At 35.4% G+C, this 16,184-nt stretch overlaps 1 protein-coding gene across 2 annotated transcripts in view; it reads left to right on the forward strand.

The window, feature by feature from the left end:
- PRKG2 (protein kinase cGMP-dependent 2) overlaps positions 1 to 16,184 on the forward strand; it is a gene marked incomplete at both ends in the record, with an annotated part of 88,901 nt that overhangs the window by 16,818 nt on the left and 55,899 nt on the right. For both annotated transcript variants that reach the window (XM_084233486.1, XM_084233485.1), the window contains 2 exons: positions 11,444 to 11,610; positions 14,981 to 15,094. In XM_084233486.1, the coding sequence (XP_084089612.1) occupies positions 11,444 to 11,610; positions 14,981 to 15,094 (281 nt within the window). The remainder of the gene's footprint in view (positions 1 to 11,443; positions 11,611 to 14,980; positions 15,095 to 16,184) is intronic.

Raw genomic sequence — 16,184 nt, forward strand, 5'->3', positions numbered from 1 at the left:
GATTGTCTTAATCTGAGTCTTAAGCAAAGCAAAGCATAAAGCTCCCTATACAAGGGACGAAGAGAAAAGTTCAATTATGTGGTGACTGATAGTCAAAAGTGGGGTGAAGCCAGCCAGGCCATGTGTTTGGTGAAAGTTGTCAGAATGGTTGAGAACAGAAGGCTATGTGTTATAACATGTTTAGACATCTAGATCCCAGCTAACTACTCAGGGTGAGATGAGAACAACCTGTTGTTTTCTGTACATTATTTAAGTGAGGATAGAGACTTGCCTAGTGAGGCGGTTGTTGCTTTTCCATTGTATTGGAGATAAAAATGAAAGCTCAGTCTTTGCACTACTTTCTGAACATGATGTGTTATAGTTTGTGGAGCCAGGTTCAAACCTGAGTGCCTACTGTGAAAGTGTTTTCTCGCTCACCTCTCAAGGGTGACCTAGCCTGCCATGTGCCATGCAAATACTCCCCTTGAAGCTGTGTGGTTTGGGGGCTTGAGGTGGGCTATCAAAGTTCCCAAGAAAGGGAGAGGTGTGAGAAGCATCAAGTTAGAGAACCTTCCTAGAATAAGTGGCCATCTAGGTGAAGTTACAGAGGTTTGACAGGCTTTCTGAGTTCCACACCTCTCTTCCAGTCTCTGGTGTTCATCTTTCTCTCTAGAAGCCCAAGGCTCTGGGCTCTCCTAACTCTCAGACTCTCAAATTATCTTTTGCTTAGTTTATAGCTGCCCTTTGCTCTTTTTCACTTTATGCTCAAATCTTGCAGGCTGTCAGTTGATAGGTGTTAAGAAAATTGCTTCATCAAGCTTCAGAAAACACTCATGATTCAAGGACATATTGTTTCAAATAGTCAAAAGTCTAAGTGTTTGTTGTAGGGACCCACCTTACTCAGCCTCCCCTCACCTTGACGCCTATAATCCTAAATTTCATCATGCTCTCTGATATTTTTATACTACATGAAAACCACAGAGGTGTTTGACCCAATAGCTTGGATAATAGCTATCATGTCCAAGATTTCCCTTCTTTAGATTAAGACACTCAGTTCAACAAATATTGAATATTTCCTCAGTGAAGCTTGTTCTTTAATGTTATTTTCTTTTCCTTTTGCTTTCTTTTTATTTTCTGTTTCTTTCTGTCTCCCCCCACCCCCATTTCTTCCACTTATACCTTTATTTTTCTCTCCTGATTTCCCCCCATTCTCAGTATCAGTCACGTGCCAACAATACCAATTTCAAATATCTTTTATAGGCTAGCCACAGTGAGCTCTGACCTACATCGAGTTATCTCATTTATTTTCACAACAAACCCCAGTGGATAAGTCCAATTATATGAGGCTCAGAAATCATAAGTAACTAGTCCACTGTCATCATTTGTGCTGAAAGGTGTATCCCTTCATCTGGGTGTCAGCTAGGTGAGGTGACAACTACCATTCAGTCACATCGACTCTCATACCTATATTCATTTTATTTTGCTTGATATTTTACTAAATAAAAGGATATTCATAGCAGTTTTTTGTTCTGCTTGGCCTCAAATATGTTAGTGCTGGTGAATCAAGCAGCTCTGACTTTCTGTCACTGAACTGGAGGCCTGGGCAGGAGCCTCTATCCTTCCTCACTTATTTTTTTTAAATTGCTTCTGAAATGGTTACTGCCCATTTTCTCTCTAAATTCCCAGGAAAGAGTGTAGTAGAAATATTATACTTGAGAAGACAATGACCTTTTTCTCTTTGCTGGTCTGATCCAAGCGAAGCATGGACACTGACCTTTGTCACGCAATTAGCAGTGTGGTCAGTTTCCAAGGAATCTTCCCTTTTCTTCCTGGAAGCCTGGGCTATTCTGCTTCTGAAACCTGACTTTTTTCTGGGGTTTAAAGTGCAGTAAATTTTTTAAGACTGAGGAAAAACTAAAGTCAAAGATAAATCTTTTTCACTTTTAAACTCTTTTAGGAAGAACTTTTTATGTAAAAGATAAATCTCTTGTATTTATCCCTTGACTAAAAATGATTACTTTCTTTAAATAAAAATAGTTAGCCTCCTCCCCTCCCTGTTAACTCCCCTTAGAAATCCTTAGAAATATTTGTTAGTCGTCGATTTTTCAATGTGATCTTGATGTTATTTGAGACCAATAGTCAGGAATATCTTCATGTAATTCATACTAAAATGTGAATGATTAGGAACTTCCAATTTGCATTTCATCCTTTCAGAGCATTTGCTTGTCATGCCAAATTACTTTTAACTGGTAAATTTTAAGCACCAGTTTTGATAGTCTTTTGGGTATTTATAGATCCAGCTCTGGGAAATTAGAAAGAAAGAAAAATCTGTAGTTTCTAGTCCCCTCTCTCCAGAAGACATGACAAAAATGGAGGTAAAAATGGGAGCAGAGTAAGTTACTAATTAAAACTTCTTGAAAAGAGAAACTTGAACATAGACGCTTTTTCTATTACCTGCATAACATGATACCACAAATTTAGCAGCTTCAAACACACATATTATTGACATGAGTGTTTCCATGGGTTGAGGCTGACCATGATTATTTAGGTCATTGGCTCTGGATTGCACAAGGCTGCAGTTAAGGCATCAGTTGGCTTTCTTTCTTTCTAGCACTTTCTAGAAGTATCTCTGTCAAGCTCATATGATTATTGACAGAATCAATTCCTTGTGGCTGTAGAAACGAAGTCTCCATTTTCTTGCTGGCTGTCAGCTGGAGTTGCTCTAGGCTCCTAGACACCACTGAGTGTTCTCTGTCTTATGTCCTCACAGCATGTTAAGCTTAGTTCTTCAAGGCCAGTTAGAGAATCTCTTTATAGTTGACTAAGATGAAGTCTTATGTAACAAACATGGTGTGACATTCCATTGCCATTGCAACATGTTGGAGAGGAGCAAGTCACAGATTCATTCCCACTCAAAGAAGGGGGAGAACACAAGATTTTGACACCAGGAAGTGGAGATCATGGGGGTCATCTTAGAATTCTATGCACCACGCTGCTCCCTCTGTTCCTCTGTTGGGGAGACTCTGGCTAAGATTAATGACCCTGCTGGATATGTAGAGCCATGCAAAATTCAGAGTCTGGGCCTCCCCTGGTGGTGCAGGCGATTGAGCACAGTGCTGTGAAGCTGTCTGCAGCCTCTACAGCGCTGGTTAGCTCCCAGCCAGCCAGTGAGGGTCCTACATGGCGCGGTAGACCTCTCCGGTCGCGCCTGCTACTCCCCTCAGCAGTTTATTTCATCAGTCTGCCTGTTCTGTTCCCCGCTCTGACTCTGGTGAATTCTCTCACCCTCCCGCACATCTGGTCTGTACCCCAGTTCTTGTATAAATAAATAAATAAATAAAATCTTAAAAAAATTTCAGAGTCCTCTGCATGCATGCTCATAGCATCCTTATTCGCAATAACCAAAAGATGGTAATAAGTCAGATGTCCATTGATGGATAAATAGACAATCAAAACACAGTTTATACATACAAATGAGATATTGCTCTCCCTTAAAAAAAGGGAATTCCTTTCACTTTAATACTACAACATGAATAAACCTTGAAGACATTGTACTAAATGAAATGAAATGTCAGATACAAAAGGACAGATTTTGAATATTCCACTTATGTGAAGTGCTTAGAGTGCTAAAAATCACAGAGACATAATGTAGAATGGAGGTCTCCAGAGGCTTCCAGGGGCTGGAAGATAGGGAGAATGAGGCTTGCAGTTTGTAATGGGTACAGTTTTAGTTTGGGAAGATGAAAAATATTCTGGAGATGGATGGTTGCAAAAGCTGTTTAACAGTGGGAATATGTATCATGTCCCTGAATTAGACGGTCAAAAATCATTAAAATGGTACAGCTTTAGTTATGTGTAGTTTACATAGTTTATAAAAACTGCCAGAGTCCTGGGGTGGAATTGACAGGCTGCCCCTACATGCATACAAGAACTGGGGTATGGGCCAGAGGTGAGAGGGGGGAGAAGATTCACCGGAGACAGAGTGGGGAACAGAACAGGCAGACTGACTGAAATACACTGCTAAGGGGAGCAGCGGGTGAGCCAGGAGAGGTCTGCTGCTCCATGTGGGTAGCTCCTTGGGCAGGGATCAAACTCGTTCTACAGTGGCTGCAGATAGCTTCATAGGTTGTGTCTTAACCCCTGGCGCCACCAGGGTGGCCCAAGTGTCTTATTTAAAACTGTAATTCTTAACCCAATGTGTATATTATAATCACCTGAGAAGTATTACAAAGCACTGATGTCCAGGTCCAGCCCTCAGGATTCTGAGTACATTGTGATGAGGATCGTGGGCATCAGTATCTATAAAAGTTTATAGGAATAAATTTCCCTGCCACTGACTCCAGAACTCCTCAGTCTGATGATCTGAGAGCAATGCCCACTGCAGACTTTTAAGGGACTTCTTACGATTTCTAGCTAATTTACCATGCAGCACAAAGACGATTCTGCATATCAGGGAGTGTGTCAGATGAACTTCATTTTAAATGCTGGTTGTTTCCAACATTTCATTGTTGAACTCAGTTCTTTGATGCTCATGGGAATAGGATCATCTGCACACATTTAAGAAAGGGAAAGGGAAATGTTTGTTGTGAGCATGAGCATGAAATAACAGTAAACATGATTCAATTACAACCATACTAAATTACACGGGCAATAGGTTCTGAGAGCTGACAGCAGAGAGTCATGCCCGTTTTCTGATTACATGGACTGACCTCATCTTCCTCATGCTAGTTTCTCAAATTATGCACTTGTGCCTTAACTTGGTATTTTTTTTTTCTGGTTGCTCTGCCACTCAAAAGATTTTGGGAGGGCAAAATAAAGAGATCCTCGTCCTGCTCATTGTCTATCCCTGTTTCTTAGGTGACTGATATTTTCTACCATAGACTACTGTTGTGTTTAGTCCCAGGAGAAAGAATTTGAATGTCCTTTAACATTCTTTTAATTTTGTTGAGTTCCTGTTATGTGCCAGGTTCTATTCTAGATTGGAGGTAATAAGAGGATGAAGAAAGCATAATCACATCTTTGAAGGTCACAGTCTCATTTGGGAAATTAAAATGTATTGCACTCTTGTGTGTGGTTAATATTTGAAGAGACAAGGGTACAAAGGAAAGAGGGTGGGCTCAAGGAAATCTCCATAGAGAAATGACCTTGAGCTGGATTATGAAGAAGGAATGTATGGCAGGTGGACTGGCATGTTTGGGGGCCTGTGAGTAGCTCAGCGGGTAAGGGCTACCCTGAGCATAGGGACACTGGACAGATAAGGCATTCTCAGCTTTACCAACCCTGTGAAGGGCCTCCTTAAATAAATATATAAAAGCAGGTGTTAAGTATAGGGTTTTTAGAGCTGTTTTAGTGCAAAGGAGTTTAAGTGTCTTCTAACTTGCTAGCTTGTTGTAGTAAAACCATCTCCTATATAATATATTTGATGTGCTAAGCTTTCATCTCCATGCTTTATATTGTTACCTTATTTAATTCTCAGAGAAACACTATAACCTATAGACTGTGTTTATTGTCATTTAGCAGTTGAGGAAACTCCGAGATTAAAGGACTTGCCCAGGGCTCCAGTTAGTAACTGGCAGAAGTAGAAATCAAATCCTGGCATTCCAGGTTCAGGAGTTGGTGCCCTTAACAAATACACTTTACAGTACACTTCTGTTTGTATAGATAATGAAGCTATGAAATGATACCTACAAGATGTCCCTGTAGATAAGAGAGAAGGGGGAGGCTGCTGGCTCCTGCTTTGCACTGAGCCTTATGCAAAGAAGGTTGCAAGAGACATGCTCTGACCTGATGAAAACAAACAGTGAGGACACAGCCCTCCACTACGTAGAATCAATATTGAGGGCTCAGTGGACTTGGACAAGTTAAACTTCCTGAAGTAATTTAGAGGACAGGAATTTATTGCCTAAAGGAATGTTGATTATGTAAGTTGGGGGATGTAAAAGGATTGCTAGAAGATTACTGATGTTGCCATTGATGGGCATGAGTTCAAGCCCCAGCCCTATGGAAGGAACTTTGAACTCGGCAGAGGGGGTTGGCCTCTTTGTAGTTCCCTGGCTTCCAGAAATTTTTCCAACCTGTTCTTCCTTATAAAAACATGCTGGAACTACTACAGTTGCCAACTACTATAACTACCATTTTTATGGTGCCTTATCTTAGTTAATGTGCATATAGTCCTAGGAAGTGTATATGGTAACTATGCTCTGAGATTCAGAAAGGTTCAGTGATATGTCCAAGGTCACACAGCTAGAAAGTGGCAGAGGTGAGATTTGAACCTAGGATTTCTGAGTCCAAACACATGTACACATTTTATTTTTCAAAATAAATTTTTCATCGATGTGCACAAATCATAAGGTGATTTCATCCATGTCACAGACAGATCAGGAAATAGAACATTACCAACACCTCAGAAGCTCTGCCTGCTCCCTTCTAATCTCTCCCTCAGAAGTAGCCATATTTATACTAGTATTACAGGTATTCCCTGGTTTTCAAAAATTCTGGTTACTCCACTTTGCTTTTACAAAAGAACTAGATTAGTACCTGTTTCACTAACCAAAAGAAATTCGAAGGTGATTTCTGTGTTTCCACCAAAAGGTGACAAATGAAAATGTTCTTCAGTGTTTCTTTTGTAGCAGCCATTTTAGAGGCACCCCAGATGGCAAAAGTAGCATTGCCATGTTCCTTCTTGGTGACCACTGTATACTCTGTATTACTTACAGCAGTCCTGCTTCACTATATGTTACTGTTGTTTTATTTGTTTGGGACTAGTGTCACTCAAAAAAATTTCCATATAAATTGATGGTTACTTATTTCCTCACATCACGCTGTTTTGGCTTATGAAAGGGTTTATAGGAATGTCTTGCTTTCAGATAGTGGGAGAACTTATATTATAAATAACTTTTTGCCTATATTTTGACTTTAGATTATTTTGATAGTCTCTCTCACTCCCTCCATCCCTCCTTCTGCTTCTTGCTAGTAATTTATTCGTTCTGTAGTCTTTTCACATAACCCATTTTGGACTATTTTGATTTTCTTCATTATACTTTTTTTGGTTTGTTTTATTATAGTCCTCCATTTCTTTCTTTTTCCCATTTTCAAGCTCAATTCTCTTTCCTGGCTCTTTGATAGGGACACTTAACTTTTTTCTGTTCCTGTCATAACTATTTGATACCACACATTGCCCATTTAGTATTTATTTAACTGAAACCATCAAGTTTTGTTAAATCATTGTTTTATTATTTGTTTAAAAATATTTTGACTTCCCTTGATATTTAACCTCTGATCAAGGGTATGTTTATAAATGTATTATTCAATCCTCAAACATTTGAGAATTTTCTGTTTATTGCTTGTTATTGATTTCTACTGTTTTCAAAGAATAAACTCTGCATTATTTATTCATGTGAAATTTATTGATATTTGCTTTATGGTCCACTAAATGGTCAGTTTTCCTAAAGATACAATGTGCACTTGAAAAGATTATGTACTATGAATTTGTTGAATAGTCTTTTTAAAATATCAATTATGTCAAGAGATTAAGTAAAATTTAATAATCAATTATTTAGCTCTTTTATTTTCAAACTAAATTTTGTCTGCTTATTCTTTTTTATCATCTAGAGGGATGTATTCAAATCCCCCAAAATACATGAAGATTTGTTTGTTTCCTTTGATTTGTAAAATATTCTATCAATTTGGTACTGTCTTAGTAGCTTCCTGATTAATATGAAATACCCATCCTTATTTCCAGAAATGTGCTTGTCTTTTAAAGTTTGTATCATTATAATTAAAATTTACATAAGTAGTATATCATTTTCCACCTTTTCACTTTCAAAATTTTGTATCATTGTCTTTAAGGAATGCCTCTTATAAGAATCACATAATGTTATTTCCTTTTTAAAAATCAGTCTGACAATCATATCTTTTAATTAGGGCATTTAGTACATATATCTTTAATATTATACAAATGTAAATACTAAATATTTGGATTTAACTAGCATATTAGTATTTGTTTCTTAGTTTTTCTCTTTTTTGGTCTCTTTTTGTTTATTTTCTTGACATTTTATTTGATTGATTAAATATAGATTATTATTCAGTTTTCTCTTCTGTTAACTCTCTAGTTAAATATTCTTTGGCTAATCTAATATCATCCTTATTAAATTTCGGGTAGAGATTAGTACTTTTATCAATTGCTGAATTTAAATTATGTTAATTCCTTTATTGACCATCATGCTTGGAATTTTGGCTCTTGCTCTCATACATTTTATTTATATTTTAAACTAAACAAGTTCTTATTATTAATGTTTTATAAAGATAAACTTCCTTTTGTCATCCACAAATTTACTTTTTCTATTGATCTTCCTTCTAACATTTGCTAACTTTCATGTGGGATCACTTTCCTTTTGTTACCAATGGAATAACATTTTGAAAATGTTTTCATTTTGCTTTTCATTTTGAGTACTATTTTCATTGGGAAAGGATATTGAAATAGGCACTTTGAAATAGGCACTTGAAGTATTTGTAGATATTCTACTGTCTTCTGGCTTTCTTCATTTCTCTTGAAGAGTCAGTCAGTCCCACTGTTGAAGGTCAATTTTTCTGCAACTACCTTAAAGATTTTTCTCTTTGCACTTAGATTTCATCAATTTATTTATGATGGACCTATATATTTTATGTGGGGATGGTAACATACCTTGTCTGTGGATTGATGAATTCCATTAACTTAAGAAAATTCTTGAATATGATGCCTTCATATACTTCAAATTGATTCTTTTCCTTTCTTTAAGTGTCCAAATTACCTGTCTATTCAACTTCTCTATCATGTCTTACATGTCGCTATGTTTTGCTTTGTTTTTGTTATTGTTGCTCTATTTTCCATTATTTCCAATCTTCTATTTAGATATATTCTACATCCAAATTCAGTTTCTAGTCTTTTTCAACCATACTTTATCCTATTTAAAGACCATCTTTTAAGTCCACGTACTAGATATTGTATGCTTTAATTCTAAAATCTTTAATTCTAAATTCTTAAATCTAAAATCTAAAATTCTAAATTTTAATTCTAAAACCCATTCTAAAATGGTTTTTCTGACAACCCAATAATTACCATTATATTAAAGTCTGTGTCTGTTTTCTGTAATATCTTGGTCTACTTTGGGTCCATACTCTTCATCACTCCCATAAGCTACCTCTTAAACAAAAATTCAACACAAGACCCACTCCTCCAAGAATTTATAACCTAGTTTAGAGAAAAACTCATAGAAAGAGCTTTTTTCCCAATAGAATACTACAATAGTAAACTAAGTTAAAAAAATCTGGAAACTTTTTGAGGCCACAGTCCATGCTTAATTAATTTTTATATTCTAAATAAATGCTTGATGTGATTTGTTGAATGTTTGAAAACTTATTGAATTGAATAGACAGAATACATTTACTCCAAAAGTTTATAGAGTGAAAGGTTGTGTGATCCACAGTATCTGGAAACAGTTTTTTAGGTTTTTAGGGGATCCTTGGTAGGTGCATAAACTTTAAGTAAGTTGAGGAGAGAAGAAACTAAGTCAAGTCAGTTGAGAAAACATGTGCCATGCCTGAAGGTAAAGCTGAATACTAGCTACACCTAACAAAAGATTGTTTTGAGGAATAAGTACTAAATGGATTGAGAAAATTATGTGGTGAGAGATGGGAAGATTGTGAGATGTTGGGCAAAAAGGTTTTTGACAGTATTTCCTTGGAATGTTATTAGAAGTTAAAACAACAACAACAAAAACAAACAAGAAGACATTGGGGTTTGGGAAACATTGGTTTAAATGTATTTGTATGCTGCAAGATTTATTTGAATATTTAACATGTATACTGTGAATTTCCAAAATTGTTCAAACTTAATACACTAATGCTTATGAAGGAACAGACTTTGTGGAACATAATTTGGAGTACATGGACATTAAGGAAACACTGACTAGAGTGTTATACTAGCATGAAAGACCCATGGAAGCTGAGGTTTTTTTTTTTTTTTTTTTTGGTATTGTTCACAGTTCTACCAATTGCATTGAGAATATCTTCTAGCAAACATTTTCTCAGTATATTTTAGTTGAATAAATGATTGGTTTTAGTGGATGAAGGAAGAATGAGATCATGATGAAGTCAGTGTTTTAATAGGATTAATCTGAAATACCAAAACTGTATACCAAAAAGAAGCTTGAAAGCTGTCCAAACTTACAGTTTTTTTTAGTCTATGGTGACATCCTTGAAAATGAAAACTAAATGGACTACAGTAATATTTTGTAAAGAAAATTGATGAGATTTGATGACAGATAAAGTGAAGGTGGAAGGAAGTTCCCAAGGTAAGGTGCTTGACAAGTTTAACTGACTTTGAGGGTAACAGTCTCTGAGAAGAAGGATTCCATTTAAGATTTCATTATTTACTTCATGTTGCCTAATGAGTTCACAGATAGGGTCACGACGCAAGTATCTATTTCTATGAAATTTTACCTTATGTTTGAGAGAGAATATTCTGTATAGAAAAAGATCGCTGGTTTTCAAGCAGTAAGTCTGGTACTGGGAGAGAATCTGAATAGGAAATATGGAATAATCCTATTAAAAATCATGTTGAGTTTGAATGAGAACAAATATATTGCAAATATACAAAAATTCTGACTTAGTCCAAAAGGGAACTTTTCTTCCAGCTTAATAATCCTATGATATCTGCATATAAAGTATTTAATTAAAATATTTAAATTTATGTTAATAAGGACTGAGTAATTATTTTGAACTACTTGTTTCCCAAAATAGAATATTATAAAATTATTAGTAATGTAGCTTCTCTGTAATCTAGGCATATGAAGAGTTCAAACCAAGGCAAATTCAGACTACCATCATCACTCCTTATGTATGATTAAACCCAGTGAGCCTCCAAGGTAGCTGACTTCTCCAGCTCAAAAGAGGCAATGGATGGAATAGAGTGGTATAGACTGTAGACTGACAGATGTAGTTTTATTTCCTATGAGGATAACCTATCTATCCATTAAGTAAGATTTATTATCTTACAGGATAGTGATATTAAATAAAATATAAAATAACTGGTCCCAATGATTCTGTGCATACATGTATACATCAACGAATGAATACTGTGTTATAGTCCCTTAAATACACCTTCTACCTGTCCACCAGATATGCTTTCCATCAAAAAATCGTGCGATCGTTAGTAGTGGTGCATCAGAGGATCTTGGGAAATGTTATATTTATGATGATGACAATTAGGAGTAATAATAAAATTGGTGTGATGATTACCAGAAAAATATTCAAAATATTTTACATGTGAAAGTGTGATATAAAAAGGATCAGGTGTTAATGGGGCTAGAAAAAAATATGTCCTTGCTGGAAAAGTTGTAAGAAGTACATAGGTAGTAATAAGAATCATTATAACAAAATATGGATTTCACTGATTATACATAAAATCTCTTTTCCTTTGCACTAGTGAGAAGAAGCTCATTACAGATGCCCTGAATAAAAATCAGTTTCTGAAGAGATTAGATCCTCAGCAGATCAAAGACATGGTGGAGTGCATGTATGGTAGAAACTACCAGCAAGGGAGTTACATCATTAAGCAAGGAGAACCAGGAAACCATATCTTTGTGCTGGCAGGTCGGTTTCATATATTTTTCCAGTTATCATATAACAAATATTTTGCCTGTTATCTTATGATTTTTTGCAAGCATTGTGTAAAAGTTTATTCTCTCCATAGAAAATGTATAAGCTTGAACTAATGAAATAGTAGCATTGCTGATCTAATCATGATAATAATACTTCATATTTAATGAATGCTTTCTATAAGTCAGGCTGCACGTTGATCCCTTAGATCCTATTTCATTTTCTCACCAACTGTTAAGCAAGTGCTGTTATCTTTATTTTAATAATAATAATTAACAATGATGATAATGTCACAGAAAGGCTATGTTAACTTACCCAAGGTGACACAGAGTTCTTAAGTGGTGGAGGTAAAATGCAAACTTAGAGAATCTGATTTGAGAGTATTTTATTTTAGTCACAGTACCACTCATATAAAAAAGATGTTCCCAGTCAAAATTCTGCACTTATGTTGATATTTTTAGTTAATTGTACCAGGAAAAAGAAAAAAAAATATTTTTTGCAAGTTCTATGGGATATTTTGATTATGTGTCAATGATTTGAAAAGATAATCAAGGTATATTTAACCACCAGACAAATCCAATGAAATGACTTAAGATTAAGTCTAGTGCTATTAGAGTCACATAAATGCTTACCGCCATATATAGTAGCTGCTTACTTGCTGTGGAGAATATAATAGCCAGATAGGCAGAGACTTTATTTTTCAAATGCATATGTCTTACAGTGATACTCAGAAAATTCTTTTACATATAGAAGCAAGAATGAGCTGTACAGGACTTATGGTTATTGAACACTCTGCCAAATTCCGAATTTCTTCAACTTTTTGAGTTTTAGGGAAAAAAGTTAAACTGTCTTGTCCAGATGGAGTGAAACCCTCAGATGTGCTATCATCTCTATTTTGCATTGTAGTTCCTGGCAATCTACACAATGTTTTTATGATTCTCTTTTCCTTGCAACCTTAAGAGTGGGGCAGAAGTTGCCTATCTGAACAAGTTAATAAACTTGTACTATTCTATCTGTGTATGAAAGGTTGTTTCCATATACTTTGATTCTTTAAACATGCCAATTTCATTTTAATTGGTCATATACAATTTGTCATATACATCTATGTAGGTGCCTTTAAAATTTCACAGTTATCCCCAAGTGATTATTCTATCTTAGATGGGAGTTAACGTCTAAATTTAACCAGCCCTCAAGTTTTAGGGATGGGTGATCCAGAGGAATTTTATCCTCTTTCAACTTTTTCTCTTGGCCGTTTCGCTTCTACTTTAACACTACCAGATTAGAATTGTCAAAATACTAGGACTTCTGACAAAAGAAGATAAGTCATTCCAAATATTTATAGAACCTGTTAGGAAAGGCTGAAAGGGTCAAGTCAGCCCACCTTGTTCCTTGCCTGTAACTCTTATGAAAGGCTTGAGGAAAGAAGAGTTTGAACAGAAGTCAGCATCAATACTGCCATTGAAATCAAGGCTATTACATATGTGGGATGAAATTGGACACTTTCTTTTTGAATATGATTTATGTAAAGACTGAATTGCCTCATGTTATTGACTGAGCAAACTTCTTAAAAACACCTCTTTTATAAAATACAGCATCAATAGCAAATAGTAAAACATTTTTAGCTTAAGTTTTTGATGGTCCATCTAATTCTTCAGTTTTGCTCAAGACCCACGAGCCATAACAATGGAAAAAAATACTTGAAATGCATTAAGATCCACGATAGCAACTCAGTGGTATTACTAAGAGGTTTTAATGAAATACAATTTAGTTGTAATGAGAAATTATTGTATTGCGTTAATTATCTGTAGGATTTGGAACCAAATCAGTTTATTTTTTACTAGAATATAAAATCTGTCAGAATAAATGTCTTTTCTGCTTTGTACACTCTGTTTCTCCAGCAAAAAAAACCAATTACTAGTACAATGTAGGTACTCAGATCTGTTGAATAAATGAATGAATGAATGGACAGAGATGGCCAGAGCTGCTTAGTGGTGACTTAGAAGGAAAGACTGATTAATTTTTCAGAGATAAGAGAAGTAACCCCATCATTTTTCTCCCTCTAAGTAGTAGGTCTTTTTGGAATATGATTTTTTGTTGTTGTTGTTGTTTTTTTTTTTTTTTTTTAGTTAAAGTTTTTTTTTGTGTGGGTTTGAAGGAAAAGAAGAGAATTGCCAGGATTGAAGAATTGAGAGGGGGTGGGCCGTATTTCTGCCTTGATCTCCAATCTTTGCCTAAAGATTAGTATCAACCACTTTTCTTTTTTTTTAATAAGACTGTGTTTTTCTTATTGAGTTTTGGGGTTCTTTTTTGGTAAAATGATCTTTTATCAGATATAAGTTTTTTGCAGAAATATTTTCTCAATTTTCTGTCTTCTAATTCTCTTGATACTGTCTTTATCCAGGGCTCTTTTTAGTAGTTTCATTTGTTAACACAGTTTGTTTGTTTGTTTATTTATTTATTGTATATATATTTTACATCATTCTTCATTTTTGTACACTGCATGACTTCTCAGATGTAGCCTCCATGAAATTCCCACCACCGATTCACTTGTACACCATCACCATAGTCCCTTGTGCTCTTTTCACCCCTGTTTTGATCCTTCGTGTTAGCTTATTTTAATGAATGAGGGATCAGACAACAAGGTCACACAACCAGTGGCCAGTCAGAGCTGGAAAGTCTGACTTGAGGGCCTCTGTACTTCTCGGTTAGACCAGTTAGTCTATACAAGAGAAATAGTTTCATGTGCTACATTTTTCATGGACTAGAATGAATTTTTTTTTTTGATGGGATCATGGGTTGGTCTTAGGTAAATAACAGTTAATAGACAATTTACTAAATTAAAAAAAAATATTTGTTTTTTACATCATTGTTCATTTTTAAACAATATTTGCTTCCCCACCCCCCATCTCCCCCAGGTATAGTCCCCATAGACTAGAATGAATTTTAAGTAAAACACTTGACATCCACTGCGTCAAGGAAAAAATTTTGTAACCATGATCACAACATTAGCAATAGCTGACAGGAAGCACTTACTATGTGCTAGCCGTAGTTCTAATTTTCATACTTATATTAGCTTATTTAATATTCTGCAACAACTGTATGAACTATGTATCATTACTTTCCTCATTTTTATAGAAGAGTCTCATGCTTAGGGTTTTGTTTATGTCAAGGACTTGTGTCTCAATGTGAACGAATTAATTGTGAGTAAGTGGTAGAGCTGATTTCATTTTTCACACTTAAGATACTTTTATAATGAGCATCATTAAGGCATCTTACCTGTATTATTTGTATACTTTCTGATTGCATTTTTTTTTTTAATTTATGGAATCTAGGCTTATTTTGTTTTCTTAAATTCTACCTCTAGAGGGCCGACTGGAGGTGTTTCAAGGGGAGAAATTGCTGTCAGCCATTCCTATGTGGACCACATTTGGGGAACTAGCCATTTTATACAACTGTACAAGGACCGCCTCTGTGAAAGGTAATGGGATGATGATATGCTGATTTTGGATAGTTGCACAATATTAAAGATAATCTACTTAAATCACTGATACCTCCTTATTCAGAGTCTTTCATCTCTTATGTTCTGATTAATAAAATTGCTGTGCTTATAAAAGAATTTATTTATTTATTTTTAAAGATTTACTTATTTATACAAGAACGGGGTACAGTCCAGATGTGCGGGAGGGTGAAATGATTCACCAGAGACAGAGTGGGGAACAAAACAGGCAGACTGACTGAAATACACTACAGAGGGGAGCAGCGGGCAAGACAGGTGAGATCTGCTGTGCCATGTGCATATCTCCGAGGCCGGCGGGGATTGAACGGGCTCTGCAGAGGCTGCAAACAGCTTCACAATGCTGCGCTCAACAGCCTGAGCCATAGGGAGGACCATAAAAGGATTTATATTGAAGCACTTGCTCAGTAATTCAACCTTAAAGCAACCCTTCTATCAGATACTTGTATATAAAATATGAAAATGACTTTAAGCTGAGTAATTCCAATATTTGATTTAATTACCACTTTACTCTTTTTAGTATCTAGACATCTGCTTTTGGCTCCTCTCATGTTTGCCTTCTCTTCTCCATGAGCTTTCTGACCATATTATAAACCAGAAAAAAAATAAAAAGAATTGAGCTAACAGAAACAGAAATGTATAAATCAAATTCATGGGAGTTGTCATGTATGAGTTTTGGGATTAATTTAATTATTTCCCCTCATGGTTCTTGTTTTTAATTGCTTTCATTTAAGGTATTCTTGGGTTTTCTTATGAATTTTTTAGATATAGTGTTTTTTGGTTTTCTGGGTCTGGGTTAAGTGTCTCAAGATTTTTGTAGTATTTCATAAAAACATAGAAAACCAGGCTTGACTACAAATCTGAATCACTACAGACCTGCTGCTTTGATCTTGGTTTTAGAGGTCTGTATTTTTAATAAGAATCCCAAGATGATTCCTATTGATTTCAAAATTTAGTAAGCCAAAGTTTTGCATTTTTGATCTATTCTTTAGACTCTCATTATTTCTTTTGAAAAACTCTGAACCATAATTTCAAATAGATTTTTTTAATAATG

The sequence above is a fragment of the Talpa europaea genome (assembly GCF_964194135.1).
Source record: "Talpa europaea genome assembly, chromosome: 5".
Lineage (NCBI taxonomy): Eukaryota > Metazoa > Chordata > Mammalia > Eulipotyphla > Talpidae > Talpa > Talpa europaea.